The sequence below is a fragment of the Monodon monoceros genome, unplaced genomic scaffold, assembly GCF_005190385.1.
Source record: "Monodon monoceros isolate NGI ecotype Baffin Bay Population unplaced genomic scaffold, NGI_Narwhal_1 Super_Scaffold_18, whole genome shotgun sequence".
NCBI classification, from domain to species: Eukaryota; Metazoa; Chordata; class Mammalia; order Artiodactyla; family Monodontidae; genus Monodon; species Monodon monoceros.
In genome coordinates this window covers 72,916,189-72,934,375 of record NW_021703774.1, presented here as the reverse complement: position 1 = coordinate 72,934,375, position 18,187 = coordinate 72,916,189, and the positions used below count along the sequence as shown (strand labels likewise).

General features: G+C 56.1%; 2 protein-coding genes across 8 annotated transcripts in view; one reads left to right on the top strand and one right to left on the bottom strand.

Moving 5' to 3' along the window:
* Positions 1-1,195, top strand: part of GABPB2 (GA binding protein transcription factor subunit beta 2) — a 31,145-nt gene extending 29,950 nt beyond the window's left edge. Inside the window, exon 10 of one of the 2 annotated variants that reach the window (XM_029228058.1) lies at positions 896-1,195. In XM_029228058.1, coding sequence (XP_029083891.1) covers positions 896-988 — 93 coding nt within the window. In that variant the 3' untranslated portion in view covers positions 989-1,195. The remainder of the gene's footprint in view (positions 1-895) is intronic. The other variant, XM_029228059.1, reaches the window with a different exon arrangement.
* A 2,307-nt stretch (positions 1,196-3,502) lies between these two features.
* The window catches only part of SEMA6C (semaphorin 6C), a 27,318-nt gene continuing 12,633 nt past the window's right edge, over positions 3,503-18,187 (bottom strand). The window contains exons 1-19 of one of the 6 annotated variants that reach the window (XM_029230234.1): positions 14,674-15,090; positions 12,766-12,937; positions 11,098-11,212; positions 10,750-10,813; positions 10,537-10,593; positions 10,073-10,174; positions 9,757-9,847; positions 9,430-9,549; positions 9,162-9,250; positions 8,613-8,830; positions 8,197-8,328; positions 7,771-7,923; positions 7,357-7,530; positions 6,939-7,085; positions 6,569-6,646; positions 6,389-6,444; positions 6,165-6,209; positions 5,710-5,805; positions 3,503-5,299 (exon numbers count right to left, since the gene is read on the bottom strand). In XM_029230234.1, the coding sequence (XP_029086067.1) occupies positions 4,254-5,299; positions 5,710-5,805; positions 6,165-6,209; positions 6,389-6,444; positions 6,569-6,646; positions 6,939-7,085; positions 7,357-7,530; positions 7,771-7,923; positions 8,197-8,328; positions 8,613-8,830; positions 9,162-9,250; positions 9,430-9,549; positions 9,757-9,847; positions 10,073-10,174; positions 10,537-10,593; positions 10,750-10,813; positions 11,098-11,212; positions 12,766-12,883 (2,901 nt within the window). In that variant the 5' untranslated portion in view covers positions 12,884-12,937; positions 14,674-15,090 and the 3' untranslated portion in view covers positions 3,503-4,253. Of the gene's footprint in view, positions 5,300-5,709; positions 5,806-6,164; positions 6,210-6,388; positions 6,445-6,568; positions 6,647-6,938; positions 7,086-7,356; positions 7,531-7,770; positions 7,924-8,196; positions 8,329-8,612; positions 8,831-9,161; positions 9,251-9,429; positions 9,550-9,756; positions 9,848-10,072; positions 10,175-10,536; positions 10,594-10,749; positions 10,814-11,097; positions 11,213-11,681; positions 11,791-12,765; positions 12,938-14,673; positions 15,091-18,187 lie in introns of those variants that run through there. The other 5 variants (XM_029230230.1, XM_029230229.1, XM_029230232.1 and 2 more) reach the window with 5 other exon arrangements.

Below are 18,187 nucleotides of genomic sequence, written 5' to 3'. Positions count from 1 at the left end.
AAATTCTCCAAGCAGCCTTTCTAGCAAAATCCCCAAAGTAAGTTTTGCTCCAAAACTAATTCAGGAGGCATCTTCATAAAGCTGCTGGTCAGCAGCACTTGAGCAAGGAGAGTCAAAGATAACCTCTCTTGCAGGAAATGGATGGGGTCTTCATCTCTAGGTGTGCTGGATTCTTCTGTCTTTCCTTTAGGTCACTTTCCTCCTTACTGTATCTCGTTCTCTATCCTGGGAGGCTAACCTGTATGAATTTCATCAACGGGTTCCCTGTGCTTTGGCTTCCAGTTGGATTCAGTCAGTAGGGAGCTCTGGGCAGGAGACTGGATGGAGACAAAAGACTGAAATCAGTGTATTGATTTCCCAGGTTCCCTCCCTTGGGGTCACCTGGACCTAGCTGTATCCTTTGATTAAAGGCCACTGCCCCACTCAATGCAATCTCTCCTTCCAAGTCTCAGTAGCCATTACCTCCCTTTGTCCTTTCAGGTGTAAGGCTGTTCCTAGCCTCCAGTTACTGACCTATCCCTTGCCAACACTTTTTAAAAGGAGCCCTTCATTATTTTGAGCATGTCAACTATTTTCTCTTGGGACCCTAATACACCTGGTAAAGATAGGTGATCTTTTGGATTCATAGACTTCATATTTTATCCATGTACTTCAATCTTACTCTCATACATGTGACCTTAAATTCTTATGAGTCAACAGTTCTGAAGGGTCAACTGCTGGATTAAGTAACAGAGAGTGACTCACACCTGTGTGGTTCCCAAGTGGGGGGTAGTAGCATCAAGGAGACATAAATCTGAGAGATAATAGCTCAGGCCCCTATGACTTAGCTACCAAAGAACCCAAGATGCTGAACAGGTTTTCAAGTTTTGTGACTGTGGAACCTTCTGTGTTTCAGGTCCCCAAAGCTTTATACAAGCTGTTGGACTCTGCCTACTGGGGCCCTGGTTTCTCCATAACCTCCCAGGATACCTCTGAGAAATCAGCTTAGAAATCCCTCAGGATGACAACTTTATCCTGTTGGCACACTCTGTTTTTTCTAAAGACAACGTTTGAGCTAATATCCTAATTTTAGAAAAAGACTATCAGGGCTTCCCTGGTGGCACAGTAGTTAAGAATCTGCCTGCCAATGCAGGGGACATGGGTTCAAGCCCTGGTCTGCAAAGATCCCACATGCTGCGGAGCAGCTAAGCCCGTGTGCCACAACTACCAAGCCTGCGCTCTAGAGCCCGCAAGCCACAACTACTGAGCCCACATGCCACAACTACTGAAGCCCGCATGCCTAGAGCCCATGCTCAGCAATAAGAGAAGCCACCGCAATGAGAAGCCCGTGCACCAAAACGAAGAGTAGCCCCTGCTCACCGCAACTAGAGAAAGCCTGCATGCGGCAACGAAGACCCAATATGACCAAAAATAAATAAATAAATGTATTTTTAAAAAAAAGACTATCAGCAGATTCCTGAGTTAGGATCATGTTTATCCCTGTGTTGATAGTGATAATAATTTCTTTCAGTTTATCCCTAATTTATTATTCACTGCTGTCAGGATGAGGTGTTTCAGGATGAGTGCTAATGAATTGCATTCTTAATAGTCTATTTTGGGCAAATAACCGTTTCCCACAAAGCACTTAATTTAAGCCTATATATTTATATGGTGCTTTATAAACCCCATGTTGGCATATGTTCTTTCCATACTTTACAAAAGAAATTGAGGCGCAGAGAGGTTAGTGGAATTGCCAAGGTCACCCATAAAATTATTAAGGGGCAGAGTCCAAGGACTGTTGCTCTCACTGCAACATAGTTGCTTTCACTAGCCCTGAGAAGGTTCTGAGAGTCCAGCTTAGGCATTCTTGGCTAGAGAAGTTGCCATAGTGTTTTTGTTTGTTAATATTTATTTTTGGCTGCGTCAGGTCTTAGTTGCCGCAGGCGGGATCTTTCATTGCCACACGGGCTTAGTTGCCCCACAGCATGTGAGATCTTAGTTCCCCGACCAGGGATTGTACCAGTGTCCCCTGCACTGGAAAGCGAATTCTTAACCACTGGACCACCAGGAAAGTCCCCATAGTTTAGAAATACTAATAAATGAACATCCTTTACAATTAAACTGAAACCAGGACTTTAACCTGTAAATTGTTAAATTTCGATTGTACTTCTCTTTTGGGTCTACATTTGAACCTGAGGATCTTTTACCCCTTTGTGACCACCTTCAGGGCAAGAAGTGAAGTATCTGTGAGACTTGGCCCTTAGAGGGCTATGAAAGGTTGCAGTCTTAGAATTTTTCTTTGTCCTGGCTTGGTTTGAAAAGGATAATGAAGTCAGGTGACTGGAAAGATTCTTTACTTCTTCCTTTCCCTCCTCCACTATCTAGCAACTATCAATGATTTCAAAGTATCTCGGTTTAAGTAAAGCATCCAGTGAGAAAAAATTGAGATCTAAAGGACCTCTCCAACCCGGTGAAACAAGCTCCAAGCAGAAAGCGGGTACACTCTGGAGGACAGCCAGATTTGATGGAACAAGCTATCCGATGTGTGAGAAGTGTTCAGAGGGCATTTAAAAACCTTGAGGGTAAAATCTATAAACGAAGTTTGTAAGGATACAAAGGGAAACGGATTGCTGAGTAGAAGCAGATCGCAAAGTTAGGAATAATAGCCCAGGGTGAGTTTGAAGTAACCGCCATCTCACAAGATACCATGTTTTCTCCTTTAGAAAGGGTTTTCACGTACATTATCGTACTTGAGCCTCTCAACCCCATTTTTCAGGTGAGGAAACGGAGGCTTAGGGTAGAGCTTTGACTAGGCAGGATCACAAGCAGTAAAGGGCGGAGCTAGAAACCATCTCAGGGTTCTTCAAACTGTTCCCAGCGGATTCCTGTCGAGGGCTTTTAGGCAAAAAACCCGGAGAGGAACTGGCGAGGCTTCCTTAGCTGCAAGGCGTGGTCTGGCCTCCAGGAGGCGCCAGCGGCAGGGCGGCCTAGGGCTCCAACCCGGTGGGTATCCCCGCCACGCGCCGGTAAAAACGAGACTTGTAAATCCGCAAAAGCAGCCACCGCCCGCGCGAGGTCTTTAGCTCCAGGCAGTGGGCGGGGCAGGCCGTCCTGCTCGTCCCTCTCATTGGCCCCCGGGAGTAACGGACAGGTATCTGCACCCAGCCCGGGCCAGAGGAACCTTACGACACACGCTAGCTGATCTTCGGCGCGCAGGGCTCGAGTGCGGCCCGGGAGTCCGCGAGAGGAGGCTACGCATGCGTGCAATAAAATGCGCTTCTCGGCACCCCTCTGGCTCCGCGAAGGGGAACTCCTTAGGGAACTGCTGGGGCAAACCCCTAACTTCACCAGTACTTTGCTGGGGTTTTTTTTGCAGCCTACCCCTCTTGCGACCCAGGTTTTTCCAGCCAAATTCCCTTTATGACAAGATTTCCTGATGTGAAACTTCAGTCACTTACGCTGCAGCTTCGTTTTATTTCTCCAAAAATACCCTCCCCCCACCCCATAGAGCATTCTACGAAAAAGTCCCTCTTATCTCGGTCCAGAAACGTGCTCGGAGTACCCTCCCTAACCCCACCTAAATTCTACCCGGGGTCTCCTGGGCCCTGGTTCATCTCCACGCACCATTTCTTAGCTTGCCTCCTTCAGGAAATCTTTCGTGATAAACCCCGGTGGGAGCGCAGCCATCCCAATTACTCGGGAGAGAGCTCAAGGCCAAGTTGAAGGCAGAGATTCTGGAGAAAAAGGGCTCAGAGCAGCCGACCGACTCCCGCCCCGCCCCCTCCGCGAGTAAAGTCAGGCAGCGGCTCGGAGACACAGCTGTATTGGGAAGGGGAGGCTCCTACACAGTAGGAGGAGGCACGTCCCAGGAGGCCCGAGGACTGTACACAACGGGCGTGGCGCAGCCCCGTCCGTCCGCCGTGCGGCCCGCCCGGGGCCCAGTCTGTGGAGGCCCAGAGGGGCGAGTTAAGGCAGCTTGGCTGAGGGAGGTGGGGGAGTGGGAGTGTGCCAGTTCCCCCCGAAAAGCTGGCTCACTGAGGGGGCGAGCTTCTCACCTCCCACTCCTCTCTCGAGGACAGGGGGAAAGACAGTCGGCAGTCAATAAATACACCCGGGGCGGGCGGGGACCCCGGGAGACTCTCAGAGTCCAGGAAGGCTGCAGGTGTGGAACAAGGAGAGAGGGATGTGATCTGTCCTTGGAGATGCGTCCACGCTCACGGCCTCTGAGGGCATGGGCCTCGAGGGTACCATTTGAGGCCTTGGAGCAGCTCCCTTTAAAAGTTAAAATGGTTGCCACTAGGGACGGCCGACTGCGAGGAAGGCCCGACGAGGGGAGGCTTCAGGGGCACCTGGGGCTTCTCGACGTCCACCCTCTTCAGGGCGCGGCCCCGGTGCCCCTCAGGCCGGCCCAGGTACAGGAGGTGTCTCCCGGTACCCCCGGAGTACCTGGAGGGGCCTCCCGAGGGGACTCGGGTGAGCAGCGCGGGGGGTGCACGGTGCGTGGAGAAGGGCAACCTCCGGCTGCCGCCCACCCCGAGCCGGGGAGCTGGGGCGGAGAGAGCAGGCCGGGTGGCGGGGGCCGGGCGCTTGCCCTCCGGGGGCACGTCCAGCCTCCGAGGCGTGGCACAGTCCCGGGGGAGCAGGCAGGGGCCGGCAAAGAGGGTGGGGGCGGGGGCGGGCTCGGGCGGCAGCGCCCGCGAGGTGAAAGGGGCGGCGGCCGGGGGCTCGACCTCCTTCCTGGGCGGCTGCGGGCCGTGCAGGTAGCGCAGCAGTTCCTCCAGGGTGGTGACTTCCACGGCCTGCCCGGGACAGCCGGGCGGCCGCGGCCTCACCAGCACGCGCGGCGCGGGGCCGCCCGCCGTGTTCCCGCCCCGGGCGCGGCCCCGGCCCTCCTTGGCGTTGTTCCCGTTCTGGTTCCACTCCCAGGGACCCCCGGCGTGGCGGAGGTGCTTGACCGGCAGCTCCGGCGTGGACTCTGGGGTGGGCAGGCAAGCCAGCTCCGGCGGGGGTACTCCCTCGGGAGGAGGCAGGAAGGTGGTGTAGAGCTGGGGTGTCTGTGCGCCCCCTCCGTCCTTGGACGTTGGCTGCGGCTCTGGGCCCGCCCCGTGCAGACGGGCCAAGCTGCGAAGGGATAGAGGGCGCGGGAGCCCCGCAGTCTCGATATCCTTGCTCCGACGTCTGTGGGCGCGGCGACAAGCGCAGGAGACCAGGAGGCCAGAGACCGAGGCGCCCAGGGCGAAGGCTGCGGCCACACAGGCCAGGAGGAGTGGGATGGGGACGGCGCGGGAGACTGAGGCTGCCGGGAGGTCCCGTCGCACGCCTGCCGACCGAGAGGAAGGAGGGAGGAGGGAGGCTCAGGGAAGGTGGGCCAGCGGGATGGCAGGTTCCGAAGTGTCGCCTCTCTCCTGCTGCTGCTCAGCTCCAACGCAGCTTTGACCCTCTTTAGGAATCACCTCCCCTGACCCCTCAACACACACAACCCACCGAACTACCTTTCACACGCAAGCTAGAGCTTGGGCCTGGGGAGTCCCCATCCCAGCTCTGGCCCCTGTAGCCATGCCAAGAACAACTGCCAAACTCTGCCCGTGCTGAGGGAGGCGGGGCTGGGAGGGGAGGCTCCAAACAGGCATTATTAGTGAGCACCAAACAGCGATCAGTGAGGGGCTTAGAATTCTTCAAGAATCAGCAGCCCCACACTTCACTCCTATCCCTCCCAGCCAGCCCCCTTACCCTGAGTGTGAGCTCCAAGAGTGGAAGACTGGGGCCGGGGGTGGGCATCACTGGGGGGGCTTGGGGTCTCAGGGGAAGGGCCAGGACTCAGAAGCACTGGTGACAGAGACCAGGTCAGAGCCAGTGAGGCTCCTGCTCTCCACCTCTGATACCCATTGAGCGGCTTCCCGCACCCCCTTTGGAGCCCAAAGGTCCAGAAGTGCAGCCTTCATTTTCCTCTGGAAATGGGCGAGGGCTCGCTATGCAAGGCACTCTTTCATTTATTTGTTCAAAAACTATCTGTTAAGCACCCTATTATGTGCCAAGCACTGAGCTATATGCTAGGTATTTGGAGGATGCTAACCCTTTTCTGAGACTCTCTCAGGGTGTCCAGGGTGCTGGTCTGCTGCTGCCATGGGGCACAGACTTGGGTGAGTGTGGGCTGAGCAAGGTGAAGTTGGGACAGTAGAACTCACCATAAGCAGAATCCCCTGTGCCAGACTGACTCCCAGTAGCTCCATCTATGAAAAAGGGAGAGAGAGGGTGAAGATAGGGGCAGAGGGAAGCCTCATGAAGAACTGATGGGCATGACTGTACCACAGAAGGAGAGAAAGACAAAAGCCCACACCTGGGATAGTGTCTATGGCCATCAGAGCCATGCGCAACAATGGCTACAGCTACCCCTGCCGCTTCTGTTTACCTTGGCAGTCATCATGCTCCATGGATTCCTGGTTCCCAGCTGGATGCACATCAATCCTAGGAGGAAATGGAGGTGGCTCAGTGCAGGTATACATCTTGCCCCCATCCCCCACCCTAGCCCTCAGCTTCCTCTCTTAGTGGGGAACTTTCTCCTCAGGAGATCCACGAGCCTCTCACTTACCCACCAGGTCCCCTGATATCCACACAGCCTCTGGAGCTGTCCCATCCACAGTATGGGTCCTGAGAAGCCAGACAGCTCCTAGGGAAAACTGAGTCATGTGAGGCTGGGACCCTCTCCACCCTAATCACATTCCATTCCCCTGCCTCTTCCACTCTCACCCTGGCCTGCAGGAGGCTCTTAGCCTGATACTCCCATCCTATCCACCCCAATCCCTAGTCCAGTCCCTGGTTACTGCCCACCTGCAGAATGCTTGAGATACCCACCCCCAAACCATCCCCTGCGTTTCCCTGCCACCCACTATGCCTGTGTTCCTGTGTGCCTGCAGGCCCAGAGCCCACCCAGACAGGGCCTGACCTCAGGTCCCTCTCACCTCCGACAGGCCCCATGCCGGGCACATCGACTGAGAGGGAGGTAGATGATACAGCCAGAAAAAGCCACAAAGAGCCTGTGACCTTCGGTGTCCAGCTCCAGCCCTGTAACCCGCCGTGCTGTTTGGGCTGCCCGCTTCCCACTGCACCTAGGGTGAGGCCAGAAGGAATCAGAGATGGAGCAGGTGAGGCTCCTTTTTCCCTGGGTGAGTTAAAGAACAGAAGCGGGGGAGGCATACAAGCAACTGAGTACAACTCATAGGGCTACTCTGCCCCAACACAGTGTCCAGCTTCTCGCCAAGGCCCTCTCTCTTCCCCACAACTTCCAATATTGGAGTCCCCACCCCATCCCTATATCCCCATCTACCACTCCACATCCCATCCCTGCTCTGCAGGGGGCCTGCTGGACAAAGGGCTCACCGGGAGGGGCTGTAGGCATCGATCTCTTCCAACAGAATGGGCTCAGGGCCCCCAGATTGCCCCCATGGGGGCAGCACCTTCAGCACTGTCCCATCGTTGGAGCCAAGGAACAGGACTGTGGTATTACTGTAAGGACCAGCCATGCCATCCACAGCTACCTGGGTCAGTAGGGCCCTGGAGGGATAGGCCTCAGGTCAGGACAACCTGACCAGTGGAAGCTTGAGTGTTTCAAGGACAGCGCATGTGTCTGGGTACCCCCTTCTCTGCCCTTCCCCCAGCCCAGTGTTTCCTTCTTAGCTCTCTCCCTTCCACTTTCACGGGTTCTTCCTCCTACCAATATGATTTACCTTGTGGGGTCAGGGAAAGACTAGCTGAGGCGGGGAAGGCAGTGGTCAGCATTTTCTAGCCCCATACCTGCTGGTGAAGGTAAGCAGAGGTTGATGGGTGGCAGGTGGCACGGCAGGGTCCAGGAGTGGGTGAGCCTTGATGAAGGTCAGGACATCATCAGGGAGGTCTCGAGAAGAGGGGAACAATGCAGCTACACCTACTCCTGCACAGGATCCTGGCCTGGTGGACACAAAGGAAGAGGGAGCCTTAGGGCAGGGAGCTGGGGCTTAGTTAGGCTCTGTGACCACCACCTACCCACTGCTCCCAAACATGATTGGTAACCCTTGTTCCGCCTACACGCAGACATTCACACTACTGCTTCCCTTCCCTGCTGCCAACCCTCTACAGCCCCCTCCCCAGGCCTTGGACACCTTGCCCTCTCCTCATAATCCCATTTGGGGAGCAGACACTGCTTGTTTCTACCTCCACAAAGGCCACGCCCACCCTGCGTACCTGGGGGAGGGGACCCTGTCCTCAGACACAGGGGTCCAGGCCCCATCCAGACTCCTCTGCTCCTTGAACTTTCCCTCAAACCCACGCTCAATATCATCCAGGTAGAAGGCACAGACCGCAGAGCCGGGGATGCTGAGGGAGCCAGAAAAGGATGCGGGCTAGGTGCTGGAAGGGACAGCACAGTTCCTCCTAGGTAAGACATGGCAGCTCCCCTTCATATACCGTATTAGGGCGGAGCCTGAGAGGGAGGGGCAGCCCCTGGGGGCCACGCTAGGAGAAAAACGGTGGGCAGAACAGCCAACTGGCTTTGAATGGAGCTTCCGCTCACTGCCCTCATCAATAGGCGTTGAGAGAGGAACCTGGATGCTGGTGGGGCAGGGGACAGATTGGGCCACATTGGTTAGTCTGGTACCAACCTATTGGTCTGGGTGGTGAAGACCCCAAAGAGAGCAGAGCGGCCATACAAGTTCACAGGCCCTGTCAAGGCCTGTAAGACGTCAAAATAGAAGGTAGAGTCCCCAGGGACAGAGCAGTTGAGCCGCAGCTTCAGGAAAGATGTCCAGTGGCGGTCCAAGGCCCGAGGTGAGCCGCCCATGTCACGCTTACACACACGGGCCACACGGGAGAACTGTACCTGTGCGTGGGAGAGTTGGAGACGAGGAGAACGGTGAGAGAGAGCCCCAGGGCCAGCAGGGTGAGAGCAATGTGGTGAGTTAGAGCACCAAGAGACAAATGTTAGGGGCACAGCAAAGGAAGGGTGTGGTCAGTCAATGTGGGTCAAGGTGAGGGACCTAGCAGGATGCGGGGGCAGAGGCCTGGGGGCTACTCCAAGTTGGGGGCCTCAGAGTCCAGGGGATTGCATTGTGGAGATTAGGGCCAGGAGCCCCTAATCTCCCCTGAATTACTGGCTCCTCACCATCCAGCAGAGCCCTCTAGCTACCCACCCCTGGTGCCCACTTCCTTACCCTCCCCAGCCGGGCGTCCTCCACAGAGACTTCTCGGAAGAAGAAGTAGACATGGTCTCCATGCTCCAAAGCGTGGACAAAGTGTGGCTCTGAAGGGGGAGTGACAGGAAAGGTACAGAAGAGAAACTACACCTGTTCAGAAACTCCTGGCCCCCCACAGCCTCTCCCCTCTGCATACATGCTCACCATTACCACCATCTGCCTGCCATCGACCGCCCCCTGCACCTCCTCCCCAAGAGCAGCCTCCCTGCCCTAGGCCTGCCCTGACCTCGGAGCCACTTGGAGTCGTACTTGGCGGAGCGGAGTGGGGGCTGAGGCCCAAGGCTTCTGTAAACCACAGCATCACTGGCCTGGAAATCCGCGGCTGTGGCTGAATACAGGCTGCCCTCTGGAGGGGTAGGGTGGGGTCAGGGGAGGGCTCAGGGATCTGTATCTTGGCTCTTCTTGGGCCTCCCACACCCCTCCCTTGGCCTGACCTTGGCCCCTACCTTAACCCTCCACTCAGGAGCATGGGGGAAAGACCAAATTAGGAAAGGGGCTAACGTGGGAGTTCCCTCCGGCCACATGCCTGCTGCTCACATGCCCAGGTGCATACCTGCAAAGACGGCCACGTTGGACTGGGTGGCGTCAAAGGGGCATCGAGCCTGCCCGCTCAGCTCCTCACCCTCCTGCTGCAGCGAAGTTATCTGGAGGCAGAGGAAACAGGTTCTTGGACCCCTTGGGGTGTTGCAAGTCTGGCTCCATAGCCCACTTCCTCATGTCCCCTTGCCTCCTTGCTCCACCCCTTCCTGACCCCTCCCCTCTGGGCACTCCTGTTCCCCTACCCCTGCTGGTCCATCCCCACTGAACTGATTGCCCAGCTTGGGTTCTTCTCCCACTCCAGTCCTGATGCCCCGCCCTCGCCTTTGTACCCCATAGCTGCGGCACACGGGGCTGAATGAGTTCGTTCCACAGGCAAGGAGTGTCTGGGAGTCCCAGGGAACGAGAACACGAATGTAGTTGTAGCACTCGTCCTAGAAAATCCAGAATTCTCGGTCAGTGACGGGGCTCCCCGGGACTGGGACGGAGTGGGGGTCACAGGAAGTAGGGCTGCTCCACTTGAGCCAGGCAGAGCAGTGTGGGGTGAAGTCCCAACTAAGCTACCTACTCCTAGTCCTCTGGCCTTGGGCAAGTTCTTTGGCCTCTCAGAGCCTCACTTTCCTTTTGTGTGAGGTGTGTAAAGGAAGCTAAAAATCATGAATTCCCTTTCCTGTACATTTTCCTCTGTGGACCAAGATGAGAGAAGTGAGGGGAAATGGGCACAGAGGAGGCCACTTAGACAGAGCCTAGCGGCAGGGTCATCTCCTTCCCTCAAGATTCTCATCCCACTCCTCACCGTCAGCTTCCCCCGCACGGCACAGTTCTCCATGTCTTGACTCCTCCATGTTAGATACTGGCGGGAGAAGTAGAAGGGGAAAAATCATGGGGCAACCTGGAACCACCTCACATTATGCCTCCTCTTGGAGTCTTCTACCTACCCACTTGATCCCGGTTAGAACTTTCCCAGCCTCATCTCCATGCCTCAACCTCCTCCCACACAGCCCCTCACCTTGTTGGGCACTAGCCCCTCCCCTTCTTCTTGGGCTTGAAGATCGAAGGAGAAAACGTGATCCCTGAAGAGGCAGGCAAGGAGGAATCAGAGCCAAGCCATGGATCCCCACCTGAACTCCTGAGCCTCCCACCTTGCCCGTGTTCAGCTGCTCAGGGACAAACAGTGCCCTCTCTCCTCCCCCTTACTCCACAACTTGGCAGTTGTGCTCTGGGTCCTAGCATGCCCATGTCCCATGGCTTATACACCTGCATGTGTCCCCTGCAAGATGTTGCAGTGGCCATGCAGGTCCCATGCCTGCGCAGCAGCAGGCCTGTCAGCCCCACAATGGTGCCACAGCCAGTTTACCGCGCAGCCACTAGCAAGGTCCGGTTCAAGGTCAGGAATCTCTGAAAGTCCAGCCCAAGTTCTGCAACCACAGCGTCATCTTCCAGGCCCCGGAACCAGGATAATGGGGAAATACCTAGAAGGCACAGAGAGGTGGGTGCTGAGGGCCAGCCAGAATACCACGTACTCCCTCAACACCCTCTCCAACCAGATGAAACCCAGCCACAGACATAAAATGGATATGTGAGATGAGTTGTGAGGTATTAATAAAGCTATTAATAAGGCTATTAATAAATGTAATACCAGCTAACTCTGAGCACTTAACCTCTGCCAAGCACTATGTTAGCATGTTAGATGCATTGTCTCAACAACCCTATGAGGTAAGTACTAACATTGGCCCCATCTTACAGATGAGGAACCTGAGGCTTAAAGCCATTAAGAAATTTGCACAGCTCATTTAGCTTGGAAGTGGCAGGCACCCCAACTGAGATCCAGGTCTGTCTGACTCCAGAATTGAGCCCAACCCCTTCTTGGAACTGCCTTAGGGCTAGCAATTCCCTTTCACTCCCACATTGTACACTGTCCCATGTGGACCATTTACTCACCCCATTTCTCCCAGCCCTCTCTTTGCACCCTCCCCTCAAGGCTCTTCACAGGCCACCTCAGCCCTCCAAGGTTTCTGCCTCCTCTGACCAACTCCAGCATCCACCTGGCCTGATCATGGAAACCACAGTCATCAGCGTTCAAAGGGACCCCAGAGTTCAGAGAGAGATGATTTAACATTCGTATGGTGCTTCGAACCACGTCTGGCACATGTGTTTGCTGCTCTTATCTATCCCCCAACAGTTACTCCCAATAACCTAACTGCCATTCCTTCATCCTTAAAATTACTCTAAATCCTGCATATATAACAGGAACTTGCAAACAGATAAAGGTCCTTCTCAGAAAAAGTTGGCTGGTGGTTTCCCTCACAGTGGGACCTAGACTTGGTAGTGATAACGTGGTGGAGAGGGAGGTAAGAGGTGTTGGGAACCACTGAATTAGTCCCAAGCCTTCATTTTGTAGCTAATAATAATAGCAAACATATATAACTCATTTACTTTGTGCCAGACAGTGTTCTCAGAACTTTACCTGTATTACCTCATTTAATCCCTAAATAACTCTATGAGGTAGAATACTATTATTAGTAGTATTTTTTTTTTGGCTGCACTGCATGGCTTGCAGGATCTTAGTTCCCCAGGGATTGAACCCGGGCCACCACAGTGAAAGCACCGAGTCCTAACCATTGGACCACCAGGGAACTCCCGGTAAAATACTATGACTACCTTCATTTTGCAGACGAGGAGACTGAGGCATAGAAAGGTTAAATAACTTGAAGAGCTCACACAGCTAGTGAGCAGCTTAGCAGGGATTCAAACCTGCTAAGGTCTGGTCTGGCCGAGAGTCCACATTCTTTATCACTGAACAATGCTGCCCGGAAGTGAAGGAAGTAGGCCCACAGATGAGAAGTGACGGACCTGAGGTGCCAGCTCACTCTACCTGTCTTCTCCCCTTTTCTGGTCAGGCTCTTTGCTTCCTTGAGACTGAGAGCCTTCCTGCACCTTGCCACCCACACAAGGGGTCTCAGTGTCTACCTGCCAAGACTGAGTGCTGAGCTCATATAGAGGGGGTGAGGTACCAAACACTCACCTTGCAGGTCAGAGGTCAGCAGAGGGAGGGGGTCCTGGGGAAAGGCAGCCTGGGTGTGGGGAAGTGAGAGCAGCAACAGCAGTAGCAGCAAGGGCATGAAGCGGGGGTCACGGGGCATCCTGTGTGGGGCAGCTCAGGCCCCAGGGGGTGCCCCCTCACCCATATGCTGGCCCTGAAAGAGAAGACAGAAAAGTGGGGGAAGGGGCCATATTTCCTCCACCTTCTGAAGCAGGCGGACCCCTTCCCAGGTCTATCACCAGAAGACCCAGTGCAGTAGGGAGAAGAAACCTCTCTCTGGCACTACCTCAGTCCCAGCCAGCTGTCACTGTCACTCAAGGCCCTTCCCTGTCCAACTGGCCCAAACTGGCTGGTACGAAGCCTGCCAGCATGACCCCAGGTAAGGACAGGACCCTCCTGCTCCCCCTCCCAGCCTTCTCACTCAGCCTTTTCTCCTCTCTCCTGACTGGGCCTGGGACATTCAGTAGGTGACACCTCGTGGCCCCCCTCTTGCTAACCTCTTCTCAGCTATAATTAGACACTGAAGCCTTAAAATTATAAATAGTGACTCCTTGGCACTGGGGAGGAGGAAGAGGGCACCATGTCTGCCTCCCCCCTCCCTCACGGACCCCCATGGCACCCGGGAGCAATTTAGGCGCTGTGCCCTGGTAGAGGCAGCTGCGAAGCAGCCATCATTGTCTAGGGTTGAGGAAGAACAGAGTGGGGGAGGCAGCCTAGGGGTCTTTGTCCTGGTCTAAGCTCACGCTTCTGGGGCCCTTCCCATGGCTAGGGAGAAGCTGAGTGAGTAGGGAGGGGAGTGGGGGAGGGGGGCTGTCTTAGCCAAAAATGAATCTGCATCAAAGCCAGATCAGAGGCTAAATTTAGCTCTGGCCGCAGCTGTCTGCCCGACCACTGTGCCCCCTCCCAGCCTGCCTAGCCCCCTGTTCCCTCCCTGACTCCAAAGAACCACTGCATGTGCTTAATGTGGGGAAGAGCAGACCCACCCGCTACGAGGAGCCAGGCATAGAAGGGGCTATACTGGTGAGGCGATATGGCTGAACATGTCTCTCCTTCCCTTCCCTTCCCTCTTCGGACTGCCTTGGAATGAAAATATAAATAATTCAATGACAGCCAGGCGATTGTAGCCCAAAGTCCAGGAGGAGATAGATATGGTGGCAGGGACAGTGAGACAGCCCTTCTTCCCACCCATCAGCTTCCATCAGCCTCCCACAGCCAAGCTGACCCTGGCTGGAACCCACAGTGGGAGGTGTACACCAGCTTCCTGCCTTCCCCTGAAGTTGAAGTGAAAGGCTGAGTAGGCTCGGGAAATCAGGTCAGGAAGGGTGAGACTCCTTCCTTTCTGTGAACAGACAGTTATCCTTCACTAATCCTTAGTTGCCTGTCCCACCATGTCCCCTAAAGAAGAGACCCTGGGCTTCCAGGCTTACCCCATTCCATCTCCCCAACAACTCCACTCTCGGAGCCAGGACCCAAGTGTACCCACCCCATCCCCAATCCAGCATCACTGGTGGGGAGGCTGACGCCAGATGGGGTCCCAAGAGAGCTGGAGGAGGGTAAGGGGTAGGAGCACCTAATGATGACCCCCTCCCCAGGGGCAGAGCAGTCAGCTAGCTAAAGACCCTCTGGTGCTGAAAGGCCAAGCCTCCCTCTGCCACCCCCGCCCCATGCTTTGGATGTTGGTGCTCCCAGGGGAAGAGAAAGGGACACAGCTTGTCTCCTATCCTCCCCCTCCTGCCCACCCCCCCACAGGTTGCCCTGGGCAACTGGTATCTTCACCCAGGAAACAACTTCAGTCTCAGGCAAGTGGGGAGAACAGTCAGACCCTCTTTCTGCTCCCAGGCCATGCCTGTTTCCATCCCCTGCCCTCAGAAGCTGTTGCCCTTTCCTTACCTGTGGTGGTGACTCCTGTGGGGGTTTGAGGGGGATAGGAGACCTCTGACCTGATGGAAGAAGGGACAGAAGGAGGGAAGAGGCTGAGCTATACCTCCTTACCACATCCAATAAAAGTGAATGTGAACATTCAGGAGAAGTCTAATGAAGCTAGGGTAGGGGAGATGCTGCCCTGGGAGTGGGGGGCACATTGACATTGAGCCTGATTACAAAGGTGCTGGCTGCTTCATGCCCAGAGATGTGAGGGCAGGGGCTGGGGCTGGCCCCTACCCAGAAACTCCTGGAACTGCAGGACCAGTCTTGGGAAAAGGGGTGACTGGGAGAGTTTGGAGGGCATGACGACCACTCCCACATTAAAACCTTCAGAATCCAGCAGGCTTCTTAGCAAAAGCTCCCTAGCTGGGGACAATAGAGGCTAATTTGCATCTCATTTGCATGCTCTTCATTTCTAGGCAAAATGCTCTGATAGCAAGCACCCCCAGCCCCTTCCTTCTTCCCTGAGAGCAGTCCCTGCCTCCCTCCCACCCAATCTCTCTCCACCCTACCCCCCACCTTAGACTGGATTAGTCCAGCCTCTAAAAACACTTGGTTGGCCATTGCATTGGCCCCCTAGACTTAACTATGACATATCTTTAAGGGGGCTTCCCATAGCTGATTTTAGGGAGCAGCATCTGAGCGGCCCCCATCTGACCCCTGGCTTGGGGAAAGGCTTACCCTGCCTGGACCAATCCCAGCTGCTTCATACCCCCCATTTGGAGCGAATGGGGGAGGCCTGGCCGGCTCTTTCTCCCCTTCCTAGGTTCTCCCCTTGCTGGGAAGAGGAAACAGCCCTTCTGTCTCCTCCTGGCCCCGCAGCCACCTCTGGGGAGTGGCCCGGGTCAAAGCCAGATTCTAGCGGGGGCTGGGGAAGGGATGGAGAAGGGGAGACTGGGCGGGGGACAATAGCAGGAAGCCCTCGGGCTGGTCGCCCGCCCCAGTCCACCTTCCTCTAAGGAGCGGGGGGCGCGCCAAGGAGCCTCACGGAACGGGCACGTTCCCTTCTCCAAGACAGTTCCCCCCCACCCTTAGCTCTCAGCCCCAGGCTTGCTACCTACCCTGCCTCCCACCCAGCCCCCAACGAGGATAATCCAGGTGTCTAGAGCCTCGCATGAGGTGGGCCTGAGGCCAGGGGCTCTACGTGTCTCCCCCTCACTGGATCTGGGGCTCCGAGAGGGGCGGGTAGGAGAGTCTGGGCCGGGACCGGGTCCCAGAGCCACGTTAGCGGGAGGAGGGGCTGGAGGGGCCTGCAGGCGCAGACCGAATGGGGATGGGAGCGGGGGTTGGGGAGTGGAGGCGGGTCTCCGAGGCCAGGGAAACAGGGCCAGAGGCTTGGAACCGATGAGGGCGGGCCTGGGGCCAGGGCTGAGCGGGTCCGCGGGCTCGAGATGCAGTCGCCAGCTGGGCTCTCCTCCTTGGGAGACCTCGGTCTAACAAAGCCCCAGGGCGAGTGGGGTGAAGGAAGGATATGGGCACTAGGACTGGTGTTTCTCAGGGGCCCCATTCCCGACTCTATGCCCAAGCCAACCCCCTGGGAGGTGCTCAGACTCCCGCTTGCACAAGGACAGAGGTGCAGCTGTAAAACCAAAGTCTGGAATGACGTGTTCCCCTTCCCATCCCTGCAGGGGCAACGAGAGGGTCCAGTTCTCCACGGGTCTCGAAGCCTTAATTTCTCTGCTGGAGAGGAAAGAGACCAGGTTTTCCACCCTCTGTACGGTGCGCGCCTCAAATAATCCCTTTCGCGCTCCCCAATCCAAGGGATGCGACTCAGAGAAGCCGGGTCGCAAGAGGTGCCCAGACCCTGCGCCCCACAGTCCCGTGACGGGGCTCGGCCACGGTCCCCTCTTCCCTCCACGCACCCCAACTCCGCTGACCCTCTCCGTCAACCAAGCACACATCGCTCTGGCACCCTCCCAGGCGGGTCCCTCTGGTACTTCGGAAGCTTGCCCCCAGCCTTAGGCGCCCCGATCCTCCCCGACGCCCTGCAGCCCCAGCCCTGCTCCGGGGTACTTGCTCCGAGATCCGGGTCAGTGGAATAGAGATCTCAGCGGGCGGGCAGCGGCCGCGCACCGCGCCGAGTTCGCAATCGGTGGTTGGGGCTCTAGCGAGACGTGATGAATGTCTGAATTGGATGGAGCTTGGATCTGGGCTCCCGGGCGCTGTCAGGTCGGGTGAGCCCTGGGTCCCAGTCGCAAACCCCACTGCCGCCGCGGCTCCGCGGAGGAAAACAATGCGACCGCCCGGAGCTCTGGGCCGGGCCCCAGCCGCCCCGCCCGCCTCCTGGCCGGACCCGCCTCCGGCCCGCCTCGGGGTCTGCACAACTAATCCGACTCTCGGAGGCCGGCTAGACACCGCCTTCTCGACACCTCTCCACCAATAGCCCTCGGAGGAGGAGGGGCGCCAGGAGCACCGCCCACCGAGAAGGCCTGGCCGGGAGGTTGAGCCGGAGACCAAAGCCAGGCGCGAGATCCACGGACAGTCGCTGAGACCCGGACAGAGGAGGGGGTCACACGCTTTAACATGGAGAGGCCCTGGGGAGAAATCTCACAACAAGAGAGGAAGGAACAGCAGCTGGGAGGAGAGACAGGAAACCCGAGGACCTCGGCTGGGCTGGGCTGTCAGAGCCGGCGTGACCCTCCCTCTCTCCTTTCTCCTCTCCAATGTCTTTGGCTACCTTGCTCCTGGGTACACCTCTCCCCTACTTTGCCCCCAAACCTCTGTTCCTCCTCTCTACTCTTTTTAAATCAACCCCTTTATTTCTTCCCATGTGCCTCCTCTGGTTCATCCTGACCCAGATAAGGGAGGCCTAGCATGCACTTGAAGACTCGAGGCCTGGGAAGGGAAAGGAAGATGTCGCCAGGAAGTTTTCCTTACCCCCATCATCTCCCCTCCCACCCCTACTGTCAAAGCAAGATGGGGTTGGGCCAGTTGGCTAGGAGCTAAGGAGCCAGGAAGCCAGGGTGGCCAGCAGTGAGGATGTTGGTTGATGGAAGAGGACAGGTGAGTGGGGCTGAAACCAAAAGAGAGATGTGGAGATCGGGACCAACTGACCCAGAGAGTCACACAGGAAGAGGAGCAACACGGAGACCTGAAAGAGGGAAAGTAACCAGCTGCCCCAGCACCACGTAGACTTACTGCCCCGCAGACAAGGATTAGTGATGTCCGGTCTTTCCTCAGAGGGCCCTGGACATCCCTCCAAACAGCAGAACTAACTGCTCCTTCTCCATCCCCACCCTCCATAAAGACCCTTTGATTCCAGGAATGTCAGTGGGGAGGAAGAATGAGGCTACTTCAAACATCACTGCTTGGCTCCCACCTGCTAAGATTCTTCCCTGTGTGGGGACTGGGACAAAAGACGTTCTCAAAATTTCTAGGATAGTGGGTGGCATGGGAGACATTGAGATTATTGGATAGTTTTATATCTAAGCGGGCACACACACACACACACACACACACACACACACACACACACACACAC